This window comes from Sorex fumeus, unplaced genomic scaffold, assembly GCF_029834395.1.
Source record: "Sorex fumeus unplaced genomic scaffold, SorFum_2.1 ptg000024l, whole genome shotgun sequence".
NCBI classification, from domain to species: domain Eukaryota; kingdom Metazoa; phylum Chordata; class Mammalia; order Eulipotyphla; family Soricidae; genus Sorex; species Sorex fumeus.
In genome coordinates this window covers 28,402,256-28,421,989 of record NW_026606081.1, presented here as the reverse complement: position 1 = coordinate 28,421,989, position 19,734 = coordinate 28,402,256, and the positions used below count along the sequence as shown (strand labels likewise).

At 40.3% G+C, this 19,734-nt stretch overlaps 1 protein-coding gene across 2 annotated transcripts in view; it reads right to left on the bottom strand.

Moving 5' to 3' along the window:
- Positions 1–19,734, bottom strand: part of PSME4 (proteasome activator subunit 4) — a 104,856-nt gene that overhangs the window by 36,553 nt on the left and 48,569 nt on the right. For both annotated transcript variants that reach the window (XR_008792465.1, XM_056113928.1), the window contains exons 16-27: positions 17,247–17,345; positions 16,259–16,328; positions 15,767–15,834; positions 14,845–15,060; positions 13,563–13,720; positions 12,327–12,422; positions 3,870–3,925; positions 3,026–3,082; positions 2,761–2,816; positions 2,576–2,674; positions 1,172–1,234; positions 956–1,051 (exon numbers count right to left, since the gene is read on the bottom strand). Coding sequence is in view for 1 of the 2 variants with exons in the window: in XM_056113928.1 (XP_055969903.1) it covers positions 956–1,051; positions 1,172–1,234; positions 2,576–2,674; positions 2,761–2,816; positions 3,026–3,082; positions 3,870–3,925; positions 12,327–12,422; positions 13,563–13,720; positions 14,845–15,060; positions 15,767–15,834; positions 16,259–16,328; positions 17,247–17,345 (1,134 nt within the window). In the remaining variant the exon portion in view is untranslated. The remainder of the gene's footprint in view (positions 1–955; positions 1,052–1,171; positions 1,235–2,575; positions 2,675–2,760; positions 2,817–3,025; positions 3,083–3,869; positions 3,926–12,326; positions 12,423–13,562; positions 13,721–14,844; positions 15,061–15,766; positions 15,835–16,258; positions 16,329–17,246; positions 17,346–19,734) is intronic.

Below are 19,734 nucleotides of genomic sequence, written 5' to 3'. Positions count from 1 at the left end.
TGAAGAATGACACTTTAGAGCGCAAACCTAGCGAGAGCTCACATACTGGGACCAAAGCAATAGCACAGCAGTGAGGATGGCTGACTTGCACACAGGTGACCCTGATTTGATCCCTGGCATCCCATATTGTCCTGAGCATCGCCAGGAGTAATTTCTGAGCACAGAGCCAGGAGTAGATCCTGAGCCATGCCAGGAGTGACCCATAAACAACAACAACAAAAAAAACCCCTCCCCCCTCTAAAAAAAGAGAGTTCGCATATTTTAAACCAAACAAAAGATTCAGTATAAATATATGGCCTATTTACCAGTTACTCTGTAAAGGATCAAAAATGATTGTAGTGCCAACAGTTTATACATCGTATTTCAATTTCAATCTCAAACTCTTAAAATCTCTGCAAAGATTAGTTTCACATCCTGCTCCATGACAGAGAAACTGGCTGCACGTTCCTCTCCCCAGTTCTCTGCTGCTTGGAAATCATTTTGTGGTTCTGTGCTACTTGCTTGGCCAGATTACACAGTTCACATAATAGCAGCTTCCCGAATTGAAGGTGAGTTCGAGCGTCTTTCCTAGTCTTTAAATGTGATTTTCGTTACATGGCAGCAATATCATTCTGCCATCACCTTCTAAATAGTCTTAAAATATTTGTGTTAAACTACAGAAACAATTGCAAACAGCAAAATTAAGGGCATACACACAAAACTAGGGTCCAGAGAGGTGGCTCAAAAGCCCCAAGCTTTGCAGGCAGGCAGGCCAGGTCTGCCCCCTGGCACCAGGGGAATAGCCTCCAGGTAACCAAGCCACTATCCGGGCAGGGTAGCTGGGTATGGCTCTCAACAAAAGCACAACTACTAGGAAAATCACCTCAAACGTATCCGCAGAAACCGGAGACATGGACTTCTCTCTGTTGTGTCTAGTGAGGAGGGGAGGAAAAGGCCCCGTGTGGAGCTGCCTTACCTGACTGTATGAACTCGTCGACAATCGCAGGAGATCTCGGATCAGATCCTGATGGACCTTTTTATATTCACAGCCTTCAATAGTGAGCGTTCGTAGCTACGAGAGCAGAGTATTACATCATTTCAAGTCAAAAGAGTTCTGACTAAACGTCTCACAAATATCCAATTGGAAAAATGGCCATTTAGAAAATTCACTGAGATTTTAAATGATATTTACCTCATGCTGCAACATTACCCTGTCAATCAACAGTGCTCTGATATGTTGTTTTTTCCCATGGAGCTGAAAGATAATAATAACAATCAGAATTTCCCCGTAAGTAACCAAGTTCAATTTCCTCATAATACCCCATAATTCAGGTTTCTCCAGAATCCCTCAGTGAAAAATTAGCTCAGGAAGACAGTGGAGATCTGGTAAGTAGAATTATTAAGGGAAAAATAAAAGTCTAGTTTTCACCTCAAACTACTCATTTTTTCCCCTAGTAGATCTTTGCAAACTTGACTTAGCTAGGCAGGAAGGGTGCTTGCTCTGTAAACAGCCAAACTGGGTTCGATCCACAGCACCCCATATGATCCCCTAAGCCCTTCTGGCAGTGATTCGTGAGCACAGAGCCAGGAATAAGCCCCAAGCAGTACCCGTGTGCTCAAATTACCCCCTCACCAACATACACACAAAACAATTAATTGATCTCAATAAGAATTTAATCATGTCTATTTGTGAAACTTTAATGATCCTCTCCACTTGATGAATATAAAAAAATACTTTTTCCCGATAAACAACTTACTTTTTCCTCTGTCACTTTCCCCCGTATCCCAACATACTTTAATGCCCTCAGACTTTTACAGAACATCTCTCTGTCTAACATACACAGCACCTCTTGCCAAAACAACGAACAAAATTACAGCAAACTTCTCCTCCAGCAAAGCACTGCCTGGAATGTCCTGACTGCTGTCTCCCAGAGAAGCTTGGTATTAATTCCTTCCAGAGAACATTAGAACAAGTATTTTTTCTTAGATCCGTACTCATTAGTCCACTGCTTTAAATCCATTTCTAGGGACAATTCCTTGTCTTTTTTAATTCTTCGAGTTCATATGAGGCAGTGTGAATTGCATGCTGTCATAATACTTCAAATCCCCCAAAGTTCTGCAACTGTCTGGGAAGCTAGGAGAGTTTTGGGGCCGCCCTGTCCTACAGGGTCTTTGGCTTTTAGGGTCTTTAGTTTTTAGGCCCCGTCTGCCGTGCTCAGGGCTTATCCATCGCTCTGTGCTCAGGAGGTACAACCAAGGCCAGCCTGGTGCAAGGGCAGCACCTCACCTACTAGACTACCTCGTCTGAAACAGAACATCTATCTAATCATTATCTGGAGGCCACCGCCAGATGCTTCCTCCTGACTCAGGGGTCACTCCCATGGGCGTGAGGGCCACACGTGTTGCCAGAGAACCCCCACCAGGGAAACTGCTGGCTACCTGTCTACCTCACCCCAGGATCTATTTTGGAAACTTACTACTTACTTTGTAAGAAAATTTCCTCTGTATATTGAAAAAAAAAATAATCCATGCTCAATGGTCATATCAACATTAGATATCTTTCACATAATTCAGAGTTTTAAAGGAAAATACTAACCCGATTTTCCATGGATTTCTTTACTAAATTAAAGCTTTTCCACCGGGAGTCGAATTCATGTTTGTGTGATCCTTGAAACTGCAAAAGGTCTCCAATAATCTGTGTCCAAAAATATCAAAATTTATATTTGTGAGTCATCATACCCTAATCATAGTCATCACACAACTATTAAGTGAGGCTTGTACCTTTATGATGAGAAACAAGGATTTGGTGTCATCTTCTGAATTTTCCAGGATGTGATCTAGAATAAGAAAACAAAGAGAATCTTGATCAAAAAATTGGGAATTACCTGAAGATTCCTGATGTCATTCTATAGTTTCAAGGATGGGGAAACACTAAAACTCTCACCAGTTAAGAGTCTAAATGTTAAAAATAAAAGCACATATGCTCTGAATAAAATCTCTGAAGAATTACTAGTGAAAATTAAGTTAAACATATGTATATACTTACTAAGAAGTTTTCTTATGACCCTAGCAATTGCTTCTCGATGGTTCTCTCTGGACAGATCTAGTTTTGAAAAACAAACGACAACAACAACAAAAATGAGGTAAGTTATTTTAGATATATTGGTGGCTTCTCAGACTGCTAACCAGGAAGGGATAATGAATCATCTAAGAAAGAAATTCAAATGAGTCTGTTCTTATTGCCAGGCATGGTAAGAAACAATATTTAAAATCTAACATTTTTGTAACCTGCTCACAAAATTTTATTAGGTAGGAAGGAAGCAGGAGAAAAAGATATCAACGAATATTTCAAAGGCTTGATTCACTAATTAGAGACTTTAATTGAAAAGGATTCTCTAATTATGTATGGGTGACCCAAGTCAAGCAAAGAAAAATTACACCCTAGCAATTAAAGCATGTAATGAACTCCAGGATTAATCTAGCAATGACTACTAAATTCCCATTAATTTAGACTTGGAATATTACATTAATAAAACATGTTACATCATTTTTATTAAAATTTCAACTTACTGTTATAGAAAAATATAAAAAAAGATATCAACATTCCCATCATTCACATCAAATTTTACCTGTTCTAAAGCAAATCTAAAGGTATTGCAATAAATGAAAATGCCCATGCATAGAACACATCTAAGTACTCATTTTCTTGGACTCAATTTCTTTCACTGACTCTTTTTTATATAATAATTTTTCAATTTCTTGAGAAAAAACTTTTAGATAAATAACATTAATGTTATATGGAATAATGAAACTAGGAGAACTCTGAGATAATTAATTGCATTTTAATCCTTATAGAGTGACACAAATTTATTGAGATAGGATTTACATACCATATTCAAGTCCAGTATACAACTTTGTCTCTTGCAAGGACACCATACTTGGCACCCTGTATAAAAACAAGAGTGCTTATACTTATTAATGAGACCAAAAAGAAGAAGTAAAGGGGAAAATCTCATTGCTAGAATGCTTAAAACACAGATGCTGTTCTTTCACAAACAAAGATTTGGTCTTCAATACAGCAATTCTGTATGCTGTCCTTTGAAGATAAATGCTCTCTTTTAAGATGAAAATACTGTCCTTATTGAAACAAAGTATTAAATTTAATAACTTTAGGGAAGAAAATCCACTACTTTAAACACAGTGAACAATAAAATATTGATACTATTAATATTAATATGAAAGCCTAAGTCTGAGAATATACATTTACTCATACAGAAGACAACCTTATGATGTAACAATGAAAGTTAAAACTGTAAACCAAAATTAAAGCTAAATTTTACTGTATTATAGCAGATGAGTAATCACTATCGCTCTTCTAAAAAGCAGTGATAATGAGCTACCATGTACAGCAATACAGTTTCACTTTTATAAAACTATTCAGATATAATAGCATTTCCTAATTTCCTGGAGAATCATAAAGATCTGTTATAAACATTCATGTTACCAGACAGAAAAGCTAGTGAAACTCATTAAGCAGGTGAGTCATTTTTTAGTTGCACAAGAACAGATCTTCACAGGGAAAAATAAAAATTTTATCAGAAATATAAATTTCCTTTAGTTAAAAAAATATACTTTAATTGTTAATACTCTTTCAAATTATAAGATTTAATTCATTAACTTTTAAAAACCAAAGAGAATTATCATAAAAAGGAAGAATACAGGCACAAATGCCAAGGGCATATGAAATAACTGTTAGTGATAAATAGAAAAATTCACAGTCAGTAATCATGAATTACACAACTTATTAAAAGGAATCAGCATACCCATTACTTATCATTGTTTCGTAATGCCATGGATTGAATCCTGAGTTTCACAGACTCATATATTCTTTGATTTTTTTTTTTGTTTGGGGCTACACTCATCGGTGCTCAGGGATGACTCCTGGCTCTGTGCTCAGGTACTGATTGATCCTGGCGGACTCGGGGGACCATATTAGGTAAAGGAATGGAACAACCCAGGGCCAGCCACACGTAAGGCAAGTGCCTTTCCTCCACACTGTCTCTCAGGCCCTTATATTTCATCTTTGTTGTTGAACAAATGAGTCAATTCTACTCCACATCTGGTAGGTAATGCTCTGGTCTATGTTAACAGGTGAGGTCTTTGGAATGACTAAGATGCTGGAACCCAACTGGTGTGACCTCGTCCCGCTGCAGGGCCAGTGCAGAGGATGAAAGAGCAGCTTTTGCCGTGAATGCATTCATTCAGACTTGATAAACAGAAAATCCTTGTTTTTCAGAGACTGTGAAGTCCAACATCCTCTAAAAATCTGGTTCATATTCTAAGGTTCCACATTAAACTTTGGTGACAACTTAGAAAACTGAATGTCTGGGGGTGGCGGGAGACTACGGGCACTGGGGGAGGGACGGGGCTGGGACACTGCACTGGACACCAATTACGAATAACTGCACGATTGGTGATGATTAAATTGAAAAGAAATCGAACATTCTATACTATAAAATTTCATATGGTGAAAAGCATACATATTAGTTGCTAACCCTGCCCCCCCCATCACAGATTTTTTTCCCAATGAACTTCAAGGGAACAACTCTATTCAAGTTCAATGTCACCATCAAAGCAGCAAAGACTGCCTGAACAGCAGCAAGCACGGCCAGGGCCCAGGCCCACCCCAGCCCAGCCCACAGGACATGGGCAGGGTTTTTATCAAAAGCCATCACAGGAGCTGTCCACGTCTTCTTGCAGCAACTACAAACGGACGTCATTTGCTATGGGACATGATTTTACCTCTCCCAGTCTATGGTGAGTACCAAATAATACCAAGCCAAGCACACTTTTTTAATCCTATCACAAATAAACTCACAAAACAATGAATCTCCTTCTAACAATTTTACCCTTTAAATGAAAGAAAACCACCGGGAATCGGAAATGTCTTTCTTGTTTTGTATTGTCTCTGGGAACCAGAGCACACTGCAAGCACGTGTCTGTTTCTATTTCTGAGTTCTGCTGTGGAGCCTTGCTCGGATGAGCACAGGGACCATGTGGAACCCAAACCCCAACCCAGAGAGCACTTTAGTTCCAGCCCTGGTTTTTGAAAATTCCCTGGCCGAGGGACTGAACCCAAGGCCTCATCTAAGTGAGGCACATGCTCCAACGCTAAGCTACATCTGTGTGTCTGTAACTGTACATTTGAAAGTCCCATCGAAGAAGCCTGGTCCTAACTCTGTAGGACCACGTGACACTGGGCTTTTTCTTTACCAGAAACTATGAAGTCTGGATTACCACAGCGTGGCCTGGCCCAGGGCCCTGGCGAGTTCCCTGTCCAGGTTTCTTTTAGGCTAAGAGTCACTTCTTATATAATGAAGCAGTTATCTAATTTGTCCTTATCTAACTAATTTACCATTTTTTCTACTGTGGTTTAGGTAATCTGATTACAATTCTTCGTGTTTATGCTTTTTTTTCCCGGGGTGCGTGTGTGCTGGGGTCACACCTGGCCGCCTCAGTAACTCCTGGCTCTGCGCTCAGGGATCAGTCCAGATGCTTCTCAGCCCAGGGCACCACTTGCTGTGCTGTCTGTCACTCCAGCCTGTCTGTAGTTCTGACGCATACCTTTATTACTACCTTCTTTAGAAAAAGCATTGTGCCTTCACCATCAAACTGCCAAAGACCCATCACAGTAAAAGTGATGGAAGGACAGGGGAGGAGTGTCTTGGACAAATTAAACTTATCAAACCATCAACTCGTGTTTTATACTAGATGTGTAGCAGCAAGAATTCAAATTTATACCAGTGTATTTTTTCTGGCCTTTAGAAGAATGATCTTTTTGTTTGGGGGCCACACCTGGCAGTGCTCAGAGATTACTCCTGCCTCTACAACTAGGAGTCACTCCTGACAGACTTGGGGGACTATACAGGGTACCGAACCAGATTGGCCATATGTAAGTGCCCTCCCTGCTATACTACCTCTACATCTCCAGCCCCCAGAAGAATGATTTTTATGAAACAAATCTGTCCACTTACCCAAGTAAAATTTTATAATAGTTTCTTTTGTAGTCACAATGAGTCTGTGTGTGTACAGGCTGTATTCTGCTTCTTTCTGCTTTTTTTTTTTTTAGTTTGGAGGCCACACCCAGCGATGTCTGGGGCTTACTCCTAGCTCTGCCCTCAGGAAATTATTCCTAGTGGTGCTTGGGGAACCATATGGGACACTGGGGATGGAACCCAGGTCGGCCAAGTGCAAAGCAAGTGCCCTCTCGCCCTGCTGTACTGTCGCTCTACCCTCTGTCTGCTCTGCTTCTTTAAACTGCTTTTAACTTTCAGCTACGCATGTTATTTTGCTTAAATAGAGCCGCACAGTTTACCCTTGAACAGACCAGGTCTGGAATATGTCAGCTGCCCACCTGAAGGCAAGTCTAGTCCCATTCTCCCCCACACCCCCATCAATTCATGCACACACTTACTGAACTGACTGACACCCGCAGTTAGCTGTGTCCCTGAAAGCCAAGCCATAGACAGAGGGGCCATCTGTACGTGGACCCAAAGAGTACAAACCCTGTTCACTGGCCAAAAGCATAAAACTGAAATCAAATACCATCACTCCCTTTACCCCTAATGAAATTCATTCGGATCATTTTCCTGTTTCATTTTATAAACAGTGTAATCATTTGACCTCAGAGACAAAGAAAAAAAAATCTCTGGCAAGGAACTTCAACACAACACATGGTAAATAATACAAACTATACAATTATAATAAAGTTAAATCAGTTTCATAGCAATACAGATAGTGCTGAGTCACTCAATTTATAAAGCATGTTCAATATTTGTGTATGTGTGTGTGTGTGTGTGTGAGAAAAAGAAACCTGTAAAATTCCCACCAGTATGTTTTATATTATTTGTACTACTAAAGGGCCAACGTGTTTAGATTTGCAATCGCTGGTGAGAAAGGGAAAAGAAAAATAAAATGACTAGTAACAGACAAGATACACTGTCTACTAAATATGCACTTGAAAGTAGGTGGTTTATCATTAAACAACAGCAAGTAAGAATTTTCCAGTTTAAAAATAAAAGGTCACACTAGTGTTTCCTAACAATCTCTTCTCAAATGAAAAACAGAAAAGATATACATCAAGTCATTATTAGACAATTCCATGCGTGTCGTGAGCGAGCCCTGGTCTCCTGTGCCAAATTACACTACAATCCTGGGCTCTGTAGCACTTACAAGAACAGTTGGAAAGCTGGTTCCTAAGTCTGCAGGCGGAAAGGGCTTTCCTAAGTACAGAGGAACCTTACACCCTGCTGGGTCTGAAATGAATGCTAAGCATAAAAACGAAGTTTGTCTGACACACGAGCTTTTCAGAATCAATGGAAACAGCAAGAAGGTGCAATAGGAGAAACAGGGTTACTCACCATGGAGCTGGACCGTTTCCTTCCCTGAGGGAGAGCGGTTGTCCCAGCTGAGCTGGGAAGTTTCCTGGAGGTGCCAAGAGAGGTTAGCTAGCCCCGCCCGCAGCGAACACACATCCCCGCACAGTTCACGGGTCTTAACTTTGGAAGGTAAAGCTAGAAAGAGCTGAGATCCTAGGAACGCTCTGACTATGCTCCAGCAAAGGGAGGGGCACAAAGTCAAGACACACTGGAGATGGAGCATGATCACTCTGCTACCTTGACTAACCCTGTTTTTCAAAAGATGTTTTTTGCATCCCGAAGTAACTTAAAAGGTAATAATGAGTGGGCTGCAACAGGCAGCCTGAGGATTTATAGGAAGGGCACAAAATTCCTGTAGGAACCTGGAGAGGTGTGATCCAACCACAGTTCTCCAGGTAGGAGAACCATGAGGACCTATGCACAACATTTTATCTGGAAACATTAACTAAAGGTCTCAAGAGAAAAACAGAGAGGGTTCCATTTTAAAATTAATTCAACAACCATGCTATCTTAAAATAGTAATTTACAATAAATAAAAGCTGTCTGCTGAAAGGCCAAAAAAGAACAATGTCTATACCCATTGGTATAACATTCATTTGTACACTTGGGAAAATGGACTCAACTAAGCATTTTGTCAATTTAATCACATAGTACAAAAGCTTGCTTTTTACATTTAATACTAATCATTTTCTCTGTCACTGTCACTGTCCTCCCGTTGTTCATCGATTTGCTCGAGCGGGCCCAGTAACATCTCCATTGTGACACTTGTTACTGTGTTTGGCATATTGAAGTGGTTGAGATACTCTCGGTAGCTTGCCAGGGCTCTCCAAGAGGGGTGGAAGAATCAAACCTTGGTCAGCTGAGTTGGCCGTGTGCAAGGCAAATGCCCTACCCACTGTGCTATCGCTCCAGCCTTCAAACAACGAAATTTTAGACCACTTCATACACTCTATTCAGAATGAAGCTATATTATTGTTATTATTATTATTTTGCTCTTTGGGTCACACCCAGCGAAGCTCAGGAATTACTCCTGGTGGTGCTTGGAGGACCATATGGGATGCCAGGGATTGAACCCGGGTCAGCCGTGTGCAAGGCAAATGCCCTACCCACTGTACTATCGCTCTGGACCCAGAAACTATATATTCTTATAGGAAAACTCAACCAAAGCGTCTAGTTTTTAGTTACTGTGATTTTCCAGAAGACAAAAACTACTCAAACACATACAGAGAAAACTTAATCATGCATAATCTAACAAAAAAATTAAAGCAGTCATAATATTTTACCTGAGATTGATAAAATTTAATACCAATTTAAATTTGGTATGGATCTGAAGTACCAGATCTATACCACCAATGGGCCTGGTTTCTCAGAAAACATATCCTGTCCACATAGCACCACAGCTATTTTGTTACAAGAAAGTCTTCATAAATATCTTAAGAGTAACTCTAAAAGCATCCATCACAATTACCTGTTTCCTTTCTCCCACACCTACCACAATTTACTCTATTTCCTTGGAGAACAAATATCCAAAGTAGAGTTTTATTTTCTTCTACTAGTTTTAACTTAACTTCTTAATGATAATCTCCTAAGAACTATGCTATAGGACTATGCTTAGTGAGAAGGAATTCCTATAGCGTAATTCTAAGCATTAAATTTATGCTTAGTGAGAAGATCAATCAAAGAACAATGGCACCACCAATTGAAATTATTTAGCTGTTTTTTCAAATCAGATTATATTTAAAAACTTTAAAAAAATATTTTAAATATTTAAATTATCACCAATTATTTACCTGTACTTGAATAAGCATTTAAGAAATTTTATTGTATGATACTTTGGTGAGAACTAAACTTACAATCAACGAGAAAATGTTAAATGTTATAAAAAGGAAATATAAAAAATTGCACATTGTCAAAATAAAATTTCAGATAGTAAAAAAACTGCTTAAAATTTTTATGTTAAGCACTATTTAAAACTCTAGAAAGATGTTACAAAAGAACCCTAACGCTGTGTATTGTTCAATGACTAAGATGACTGAAGATTTTGTGTTTTATATTTTACTTAATCAGTATTGTTACATATATAAGCAAGCATTTTCATTATACATTAAAATATATCAACATAATATAATTTTCTATACTTCATATTAAAATTTTACTCCAAAAGTGAAATTCCTAAAACACAAAAGCTTTTAGTTTAAATTATATCTTCAATTTTTCTGAGAAAAACCATTGATGATACACAGATTAATCTTAGTGCTTATAATATACATATATAAAATGTATATACGTAGATTAGTAATCTACTTACCTATATATTTCATGATATGAAAAACTCTTAACATGACTTTTTACCAATAAAAATGCATTTTATTATATAAAAACCTAATTGGCTTTATAACAGCGAAATAAGGAAAGTTCTATCCTAATGTGAATTTTTCTTGTTCTCATTAGGGGCTCACTCAGCAGTGCTCAGGGCATCCTCCTGGCACTGTGCTCATAGGACCATACGAGGTGCTGGACATCAGGCACAGGTCAGCTGCATACCAGGCAAGCACCCCATTGCTGTACTGTCTCTCCAGACCCCCGAGGCATGCTGAACCTACAGAATCACTATTCTGCTGAGAGATACCGCTGCAGCATGAGTCCGGCCCATGCCGACGGGGCAGCACTGGAATCCTCCAACCCACTTGGCTGAGCCTTTAGCAGCTCTACACTCAAGACCATCTAATCATACCCACAAAAGACATAAGCTCCCGATCTTAGATAAAGGATCACATTCATCATCAACATTTCCTGGCAGAACTACACGTACTGATTTAATAAATCTGCTGTGTATGAGTAATTTTTAGCATGCCATAACAAGTTCTTACTATAAAGGTCATTAGAAAACTCAAAATCATTTCTTTAGCTTTCTCACTTTTAATACTGTTTAAAATTCATCTTGAACAAAAGTGAAATCTGCTCTTAGATCAAACCGTAAAATGCAATGGAAAAGGTTCTTAAAAAAAAAAAAATACTTAGGCAAACTTAAATAAATCTCCTTTGCTAAACGGGTCTTCCTCTTTAAGAATTCTAAAATTTGATGTCTAGAAACAGCTATTAGAGTAAAATATGTGAAAGTTATGAAAAGGTATGAACTACAAGCGATGTTCATATAAAATAGGGGGAAAATAAGCAAGCCACATTAAAAAAATCACTCCTTTAAAGATTTCTGCTGCAAAATCAACAAATAAGAAATTCTCCCCTCACCCCCTGTGTGTGTGTATGTGTGTGTGTGTGTGTGTGTGTGTGTGTGTTTTAAAGAAGGTAATTTTTCATTTTTATGTGATTTTTATTAAGCTGTTCAGGTGAGAGAAATGATCTCAGATGATCACTGAAAACTAGCCACTATCTAATAGCTGAGCTAAAACGATATGCCACTGAAGTAATTAAAATTAATTTTTTTCTTCAAATTGCTACACCACAGATAGAATAAAAAAAATTTTAAATTCATCAAAAGTAACAAAGTGCGGAAAAGCACTCAAAATCACGAAAACCGTCTGATGATTAAAAAGTACAAAATTGCAATGAACAAATTTTTATTTTAAAAATAAAATACTTTTCTGTTATAAAGTCCTCAATCAACACTGACTGCAGACCCAAAAATATATTTTCAGTAAGATCATTCATCATAATTAACTCAGTATAAAATAACACATGAACTTATTGACTCCAAGTTATTTCAAAACTGATTAGCAGAGAAGGCACCTTTTTCTTCGTACCATATAAAAACCTGAAAATGCTAAGTTGTAGCTCAGGCTTTTTATAAAATGATGCAGAAAAAAACACCAGTAACAAAATTAGTGAATCATTCTGTGAGACTTAAATGGCAAAACAGCAAAATAATGTAAAGTAGTTCTTTTTACTTACAAGTTAGCAACTGCCTCTCCTTTCAACGGAGGTAGGAGGTTTCCCGAGCCGATTAAACAGTTGTGTACTATAGTCAGACTCTGTAGAACATCATCTCTAAAAAAGAAAAAGTGTTTCATATTTTAGAACAGTACAAACTCCTACTCAACAAAAAGCCCTGTTAGAGAGCCAGAAACAGCGCCAAGTTGGGACACACAAAACTGAGACAGAGATATGCCAAGTATCTTCATGTGAGCTCCCTGATGGGCAAAGCAGCCAAACACATACACTGAACAGACCTGCTGATTTCAATGGTGTGACATAATCCGATGTAATATCAGATTCCCTTTGGGAAGCGACTGGTCTCCCTGTCTCACTGCAGGCCCACTGCTGTGGTCTGAGATTACTCCTGGGCCTGCACTCAGGGAGAGCCTGGCAGTGCTCAGGGATCTAAATCAGGCCGTGGCCATCACAGCCACCCAGAGGCCAGTGCCTTAACCTTTCATCTTTAAAAACTAACTTTACATTCCAGAAAGCAACCTAAATCAATCTGTTACCTCTATGGCTGCTAAACCACTGAATTTTCTTAGTAAAATGTAGGAACTGGAGTGACAAAACAGCGCATAGGGAGCCTGTCTTGCCTAAGGTCAACCAGGGTTTAATCCCCAGCATCCTATATGGTCCTGTGAGCACTGTCAGGAGTAATTCCTGAGAGTAGAGACAGGAGTAAGCCCTGAGCATTGCCGGGTATGGCACACACAAATTTTTTTTACTGATATTTGGCACATACTTTTTGCATTATTACTTTAAGAACGTTCAACTTTAGGTTTGATTATTTTAAACTACAAAAATCTAACAGTCTCAAGTGCTTCCTGTAAGAGTCTCCAGGGAAAGGGAAAAGAAATCACATAAAGGTATTTATGTAATACTAATGTCAATAATATGAATTACCGGAAAAAAACAGTCCAATAAAATCTAAGCTGAGTCTAGACAAAAGGTATTTCTTTTCAAAGAGACAAAAACCTATAGATACATAAGAAAAAATTGCTAGGACACTAAAATCAAACCAGAAAAAAAAAAAAAACTTTTCTAAAATGGTTCAACACAGTGACCAAACTTTTGTTCTACTTTATAACTGATTACCCATAGGACACTCAAAACAGTGAAATGTACAGATCAGAAATAACACACAGAAAAGGCAACCAGTTTTTAAGTGAGCAACCATTTATCAGTAAGTGCATACATACAGAAACTAACCGAGACATTTCCAGTTCTCCTTCTCCACAACGCTGGAGTTTAATAAGCTCAGGCTGAAGAAAAGAGTCCAGCAGATAGAAGGCAAAGGCGACTTCCTCAGCAGAAGGGACATGCCACTGGATCCCTAGGTTCCACAGGTCTCCAGGCTTACCCCAGTCCTAGAAAAGACCATTTCTTTTTAAAGCAAATTTTGTTCTTTGACAGAAAAAATCTGTTCACTTATTTATTGGTTTGGGAGTCACACCTGTTGTGCTCAGGGCTTACTCCTGACTCTGCATTCAGGGGTCACTTCCCATGGGGTTCTGGAGATTGAACCCGGGAGGCTGCATGCAAGGGACGCGCCCTACCTACCCACTGTCCTATCCTGCTAGCTCCCAGAGACACACATTTTATTTATTGTTGGTACATGTGCTCAGGGGACCATATGAGATGCTGGGGATGGAATCTGGGGTCGGCTGCGAGCAAGGCCAGCACCCTAGCCACTGTATCACTCTGGCACCGAGACACAAAAGATTCTTCTTCTTCTTCTTCTTCTTCTTCTTCTTATTATTATTATTATTATTATTATTATCATTATTACTTTGGGTCACACCTGGCGATGCACAGAGGTTACTCCTGGCTCTGCACTCAGGAATTACTTCTGGCGGTGCTCAGGAAACCATATGGGATGCTGGGAATCGAACCCGGGTTGGCAAGGCAAATGCCCCACCCACTGTCCTATCACTCTAGCCCAGATACACAAAACTTAAAGGTTTAAAAAAAAGCCTGTGTAAATCATCCAGATCTAAAGTAGCAAAGAATTCACCCCAGGAGACCTCCCATCACCCCATACCATCCCTGATCACTCTCTCCGCGGGGCCAGGCTGGAAGGGCAGAAACGCTGGCACCCAGGGCCCGGGGTCACCCAGCAGGTTCTGCATTGGGCCTGAGGGTCTGGGCGTGGCACCAGGGCTCTGAGGACAAACAGCCTCCCCAACAGTACCAAGCAAAGAGCTGGATGGAGCACAGGACAGCGTAAAGAGGGGAGCACCCACGCTGGCTGCTCACAGGCATAATCATAAACCAAGCAAAGAAATGCTCGTCCCCGTCCCGAAGAGAGCGCAAACAGGAGGCGACTGTGAGGCCAAAGTGCGCGTGGAGGGGTCGGAGGCCACATCAGGCTGAGTGCTAGCAGGGACACGGCAACGGCCCGGCTGCCGGCACCTGCCAAGCTGAGATGCTACCGGAAGAGCTATTTCTCTGTGCACACAGAGTGACAGCCGGGCGGGCGAGGGGCCCGCACCTTGATGGGGAAGTACTCGGACGGAGGCCGGTCGAAGCCGCCGGGCACGCTGCAGTACTCAGTGGGGTATATGAGCGTGGTGGAGCGCAGCAGGTGGTGCAGCAGGTTGCAGGAGAGCGTGTAGCCCTGCTTGCAGGTCAGGTGCAGCGTCCGCTGCAGGATCCTCACCAGCTGCTCCTTATACAGCAGGAGTTTCTTCCCGTCCACTCGGCTAATCTGAACAGAGAGAAAAGAACCGTTCGGGACAGTATCAAAGATCAAGAACCAGGTGATCGTAAAAATTCCTAAACATCCATGTTTTGTCGCTACCACTGCCTGAAGTGGAGTATCCCCTTACCCGCCTGCACCCCCACCCCACCCCCAGGCCAGGGGTCAAACCCGGTGCCTGGCACACCAAGGCCAGTGTAGCTCTGAGACACGGTTCTCACCAGGTCTCCTGGGAAATGCTTGGTGTCTTAGCCTTGTGCATTCCGACTGTGGCCTAACCATTCATTTATTTTTAAAATCAAAACACATATTTTCTGAATTTAGATTCTCATCTTTCACAGTTGCATTCTTTCCAACAAAATTGGATTTTCTTGCTCTTTGGTTCTTAAACTATCCCATAAAGAAAACTGAAGTTTGTTTGGAGGCTAAATTTAGAATGGAGCTGAGAAAAAGGAACTGGCAAACCTGATAAAGTGCTTAATCAACAAGTTACCCATACTGATCAGTAAAAGAGTCAAGAAAAATGTTGAACATGGACTTTTCAAGAATCCTTTTAATAATAAGAGAAAGGTTACTGGTTTTCTATAGTCATATTGAGAAATTTTTTGAATTTATAATTTTTCACATGAATTTTTTCAGAAAAAGGATAAAATCAACCAAAAAGCAGGTTTACATTTTCACAGTAATATTTTCTTATTCTGAAGATTTACAATACCTCAGATAAAAGTTGAAGATTCCATAGTAACTCCTTATCTAACTCTTCTTCATTTAATACATCATCATCTAAAAATGGCAAAATAGTATCAGGGTAAAAAACCTATGTATCCAACGAAACACATCATTGACAATGCTTACATTCCAGAGTTCCTTCTAGAGAGGCTTTATAGTTACCCTTCAGGAAGCTGAGCATGCCAGAGAAGGTGGACATTCGATTCTCAAGAAAATAAACCCATCAATCAGGCTGGTCTTCAGCCCCTCCACATCTTACAAACTAAATCATTTTTCATGGCAACCTTTGTACGGTTCATTACGCAAAAAGTATCAACAAAATTATTTTTTTTATAGGCAACGATGAGCCTGAATGATGGCTTACATTTTGAATAACTTCCCTCAAAACAACAAAATCAAAGTGCTGCAGAGCTCAAAGAGTGTGTTTTCACCAACAGAGTTCTAGAAACTAAGAAAGAATAATAATGTGATGACTTACTCATTGTAAGCTGAGTTATAACACTGCAGCACTGGGGAACAAAGAGCTTCAAGGATTCCTCTGGGCAGCACTGAAAACATGTTTATATAAATAATTTCAACATTATTTTTGTTACGACAACACTAATTTCCAACACTGTTCAGGTTTAGCTCTACTTGTATGCATTTGGGGCTACACCCAGCAGTGCTCAGGGTTACTCCCAGCTCCAGGGCACAGTGTGGCATTAGGAACTGAAGCCAGGCCTCTAGCGGTCTTGGTCTTGAAGTTATCTCCTGTCCCTTCGTATTTCTCTTCTTTTTGTTCTAACATGGGGGCTCCACACAGCAGTGCTCGGGGCCAAAAAAACTAAACAGCTGGGGTCAGGCAATCCTCTATGTGCTTGGCCATCACCCAACACTGCAGTTAGGAAGAGAAGTTCACACTTCAGCAAATATATTTGATGGCCAGAGTTAGATTGTACAGGAGATTAAAAAAGAAAACCCAATACAAATTTCTTTAATGAATTATCCACATTATTATTATTATTAGCTTTATTTTGGGCCACACCCAGCGATGCTAGGGGTTACTCCTGACTCTGCACTCAGGAATTACTCCTGGCGGAGCTTGGGGACCATATGGGATGCAGGGAATTGAACCTGGGTGGGCCGCGTACAAGGCAAACACTCAACCCGCTGTACTATCACTCTGGCCCCTATCCACATTAAATTTAATTAGTTAAAAAAAAGGACAGGAAGTGTTGAACAGGAAGCCAAAAGCAATGATCACATCCTGTTGACAGCCAGAAGGCCACACCCAAGCCAAATTCCCAATATCCCCTGCCCTGAAAACACAAATATTCATGCCCTAGAAATATCTTGTAAAAATGAAAACATTTAAAAGTCACAAAGTATACACTAACACACTAGGTTCAGTGTCATACAAGCAGCTACTCAAAGAAGCATGTGAACTTACTGCTCGCCACCCACTTGTGGGAAGAAACCAGACGTACCTTCACAGCCGCACGGCACATATCCGCCACCATACGCCCCGCAACTCTGGTTTCAAATATATGGGAAACAGAGAAATTGAAGACCTTCTGAAGGGCCACCTGTTAGGGGACATGAGGACAAGAACGTCTGATTAGAACTTTAAAGGCATCGCAACATCTACAGGACAAAAGAAAATGATACACAGACTAGGCTAAAGATAGAAAAATTTAAGCATGTGAATTTAGAAGAATTCCTTCTTCTACTTGCTTTTGGGTTTTGTTCTGGACCACACTGGCAGAGCTCACCTGGTGAAGCACAGCAGAGCCATGCTCCTACCCAGGGATTCCTATAGTGTCACCTCCAGGGCCACCATATCTAGATAAGACACTAACATCAGTAAAAACATCTGAGACATAAGATCTTATTATCACAGGGGACCAGAGCAATAGTACAGTGGGAGGGTGTCTGCCTTGCATGTGGTCAAGCCAGATTCAACCCTGGTACCCCATATGGTCCCCCAAATTCGCCACGAGTGATTTCTGAGTGCAGAGCCAGGAGTAAACTCTGAGCATCACTCAGTGCAACCCAAAAAAATAAAAGAAAAAAAAGATTTTGTTAGAAAAAAAACTAAACATAAAAAACTATAGTTGGGGCTGGAGTGACAGCATAGTGGGTAGGGCGTTTGCCTTGCACACGGCCTGACCCATGTTTGATTCCCAGCATCCCATATGGTCCCCTGAGCACGGCCAGGAGTAATTCCTGAGTGCATGAACCAGGAGTAACCTCTGTGCATTGCTTGGTGTGACCCAAAAAGCAAAAAAAAAAAACAAAAAAAAAACACCCTATAATTGCTGGGCAGGGTAGGGTGGGTATTGAAGAGATGTAATTTCATTACAACAAGGGAAACTTTTTAAGTACCAGATATTTATCCTTCCTCAACTATAAATGAAAACTTGACCTGCTCTAAAAGATCTGAAGCAGTCTAATTTTATGGTCATGTCACAGAATTTTAAGTAAATTTGTCATAAAAGAATGAGCTCCAGGTGTAAGGGAACTGCTAAAAATATAGGCAATTCCACTTAAGAAATTTTGTTTAAACGAAAGCTCAATTATAATTTATGTTAACATCTTAGTAAAAATTTTATGTGCCTCTAAAGGTCAGCTTTTATCCTAAATAAACATATTAAAAATAGTGATGACCTCAGTCAAAAGGAAAAGAAATAGAAATGGAATTATAATGTGATCTGAAAGACATACTAAACTTAACAGATATAAGCAAATGATGCAGAATGTTTTATGAGATTCAAACTATTTCCAACCCATAGTTTGGTATTTTATATTTAGGATTTAATTCTTAACATATGATGGCATAAAAAAAATAACATTGACTATTACATTTTAAATATATGACTGAGGGCGGCTTTTGGCAGAAATGTGTTCGGACCCCGCAGTAGGTTACTGTCGCCGGGCCACCACAGGGGGGAAAGGGTACTGTCCCTCCGCCTGTTTCCTTCTGGCGGCTCGGTAGCCATCATTCTCCAGAGGCCACTGGACAGTCAGGCTTGGGCCCGCAGTGATGAAACTTGTTGGGCCTCACGGGATAGGGTGGAGCCGGGCCTGTCCTCCCAACCCCAACGAGACCCCAAGTCATCACCCACAAACGGCCTCTCTGGCTCCTCATCAAGCTGCTCAACGGCCATGATCCCAGAGACTCAGGAACAGATCTCGAAACCCAGTGGCTTTTGGCAGAAATCCCTCCAGATTTAAGTGTTAAAATTTCGGAATTTCAAAACCACATGGCCCTACTGCAGCCACGCGACATCATACGTTATTCATAACCAGCAATTGAACACAAATTGTCTATTGTTGCCTTTTCAGCAGATCTGAGTGTTGGGGTAAAATCTCAAATAATAATAGTGGGTCTGGTGTCAAAATATTGAATGTGAGTAAAGTAGAGAGAGAGTAATGTGGAAATCATCTGCCCCACAGGTAGGGGGAGGGTGTGGGATGGGGATATACTGGGGTTTTTGGTGGTGGAGAATGGGCACTGGTGAAGGTACGAGTGTTTCATTGTATGACCGAGACTTAGACCCAAAAGCTTTGTAACTGCTCTCATGGTGATTCAATAAATAAAATTATAAAAAATGAAAAAAAAAAGGAAGGTGGAGTTCATGCCCAATTCAATCAGCTAATCAGTGGCTGAATAAATAGCAGCACTCCTACAAATAAATAAATAAATAAATAAATGACTGAGGGGCAGGCTCACTGCCCAAGGGCTGGACTGAAGGACTGCATATGAGAAGCCAAGATTCAGCCCTCGCCCAAAAGTCCTGGCCACTGACCTATTCAACACGCACACTGAGCACACACTGGATTTTTGTTACTTATAGTAGTTACCACTAAAAGGTCGCTGTGAACACAGAATTAGCAAATACTGAACAACTGCATTATTCCTCAGGGAAAACAATGAAATCCTGAGATGCTTCTGGTTTATGCTTTCGCTTTATG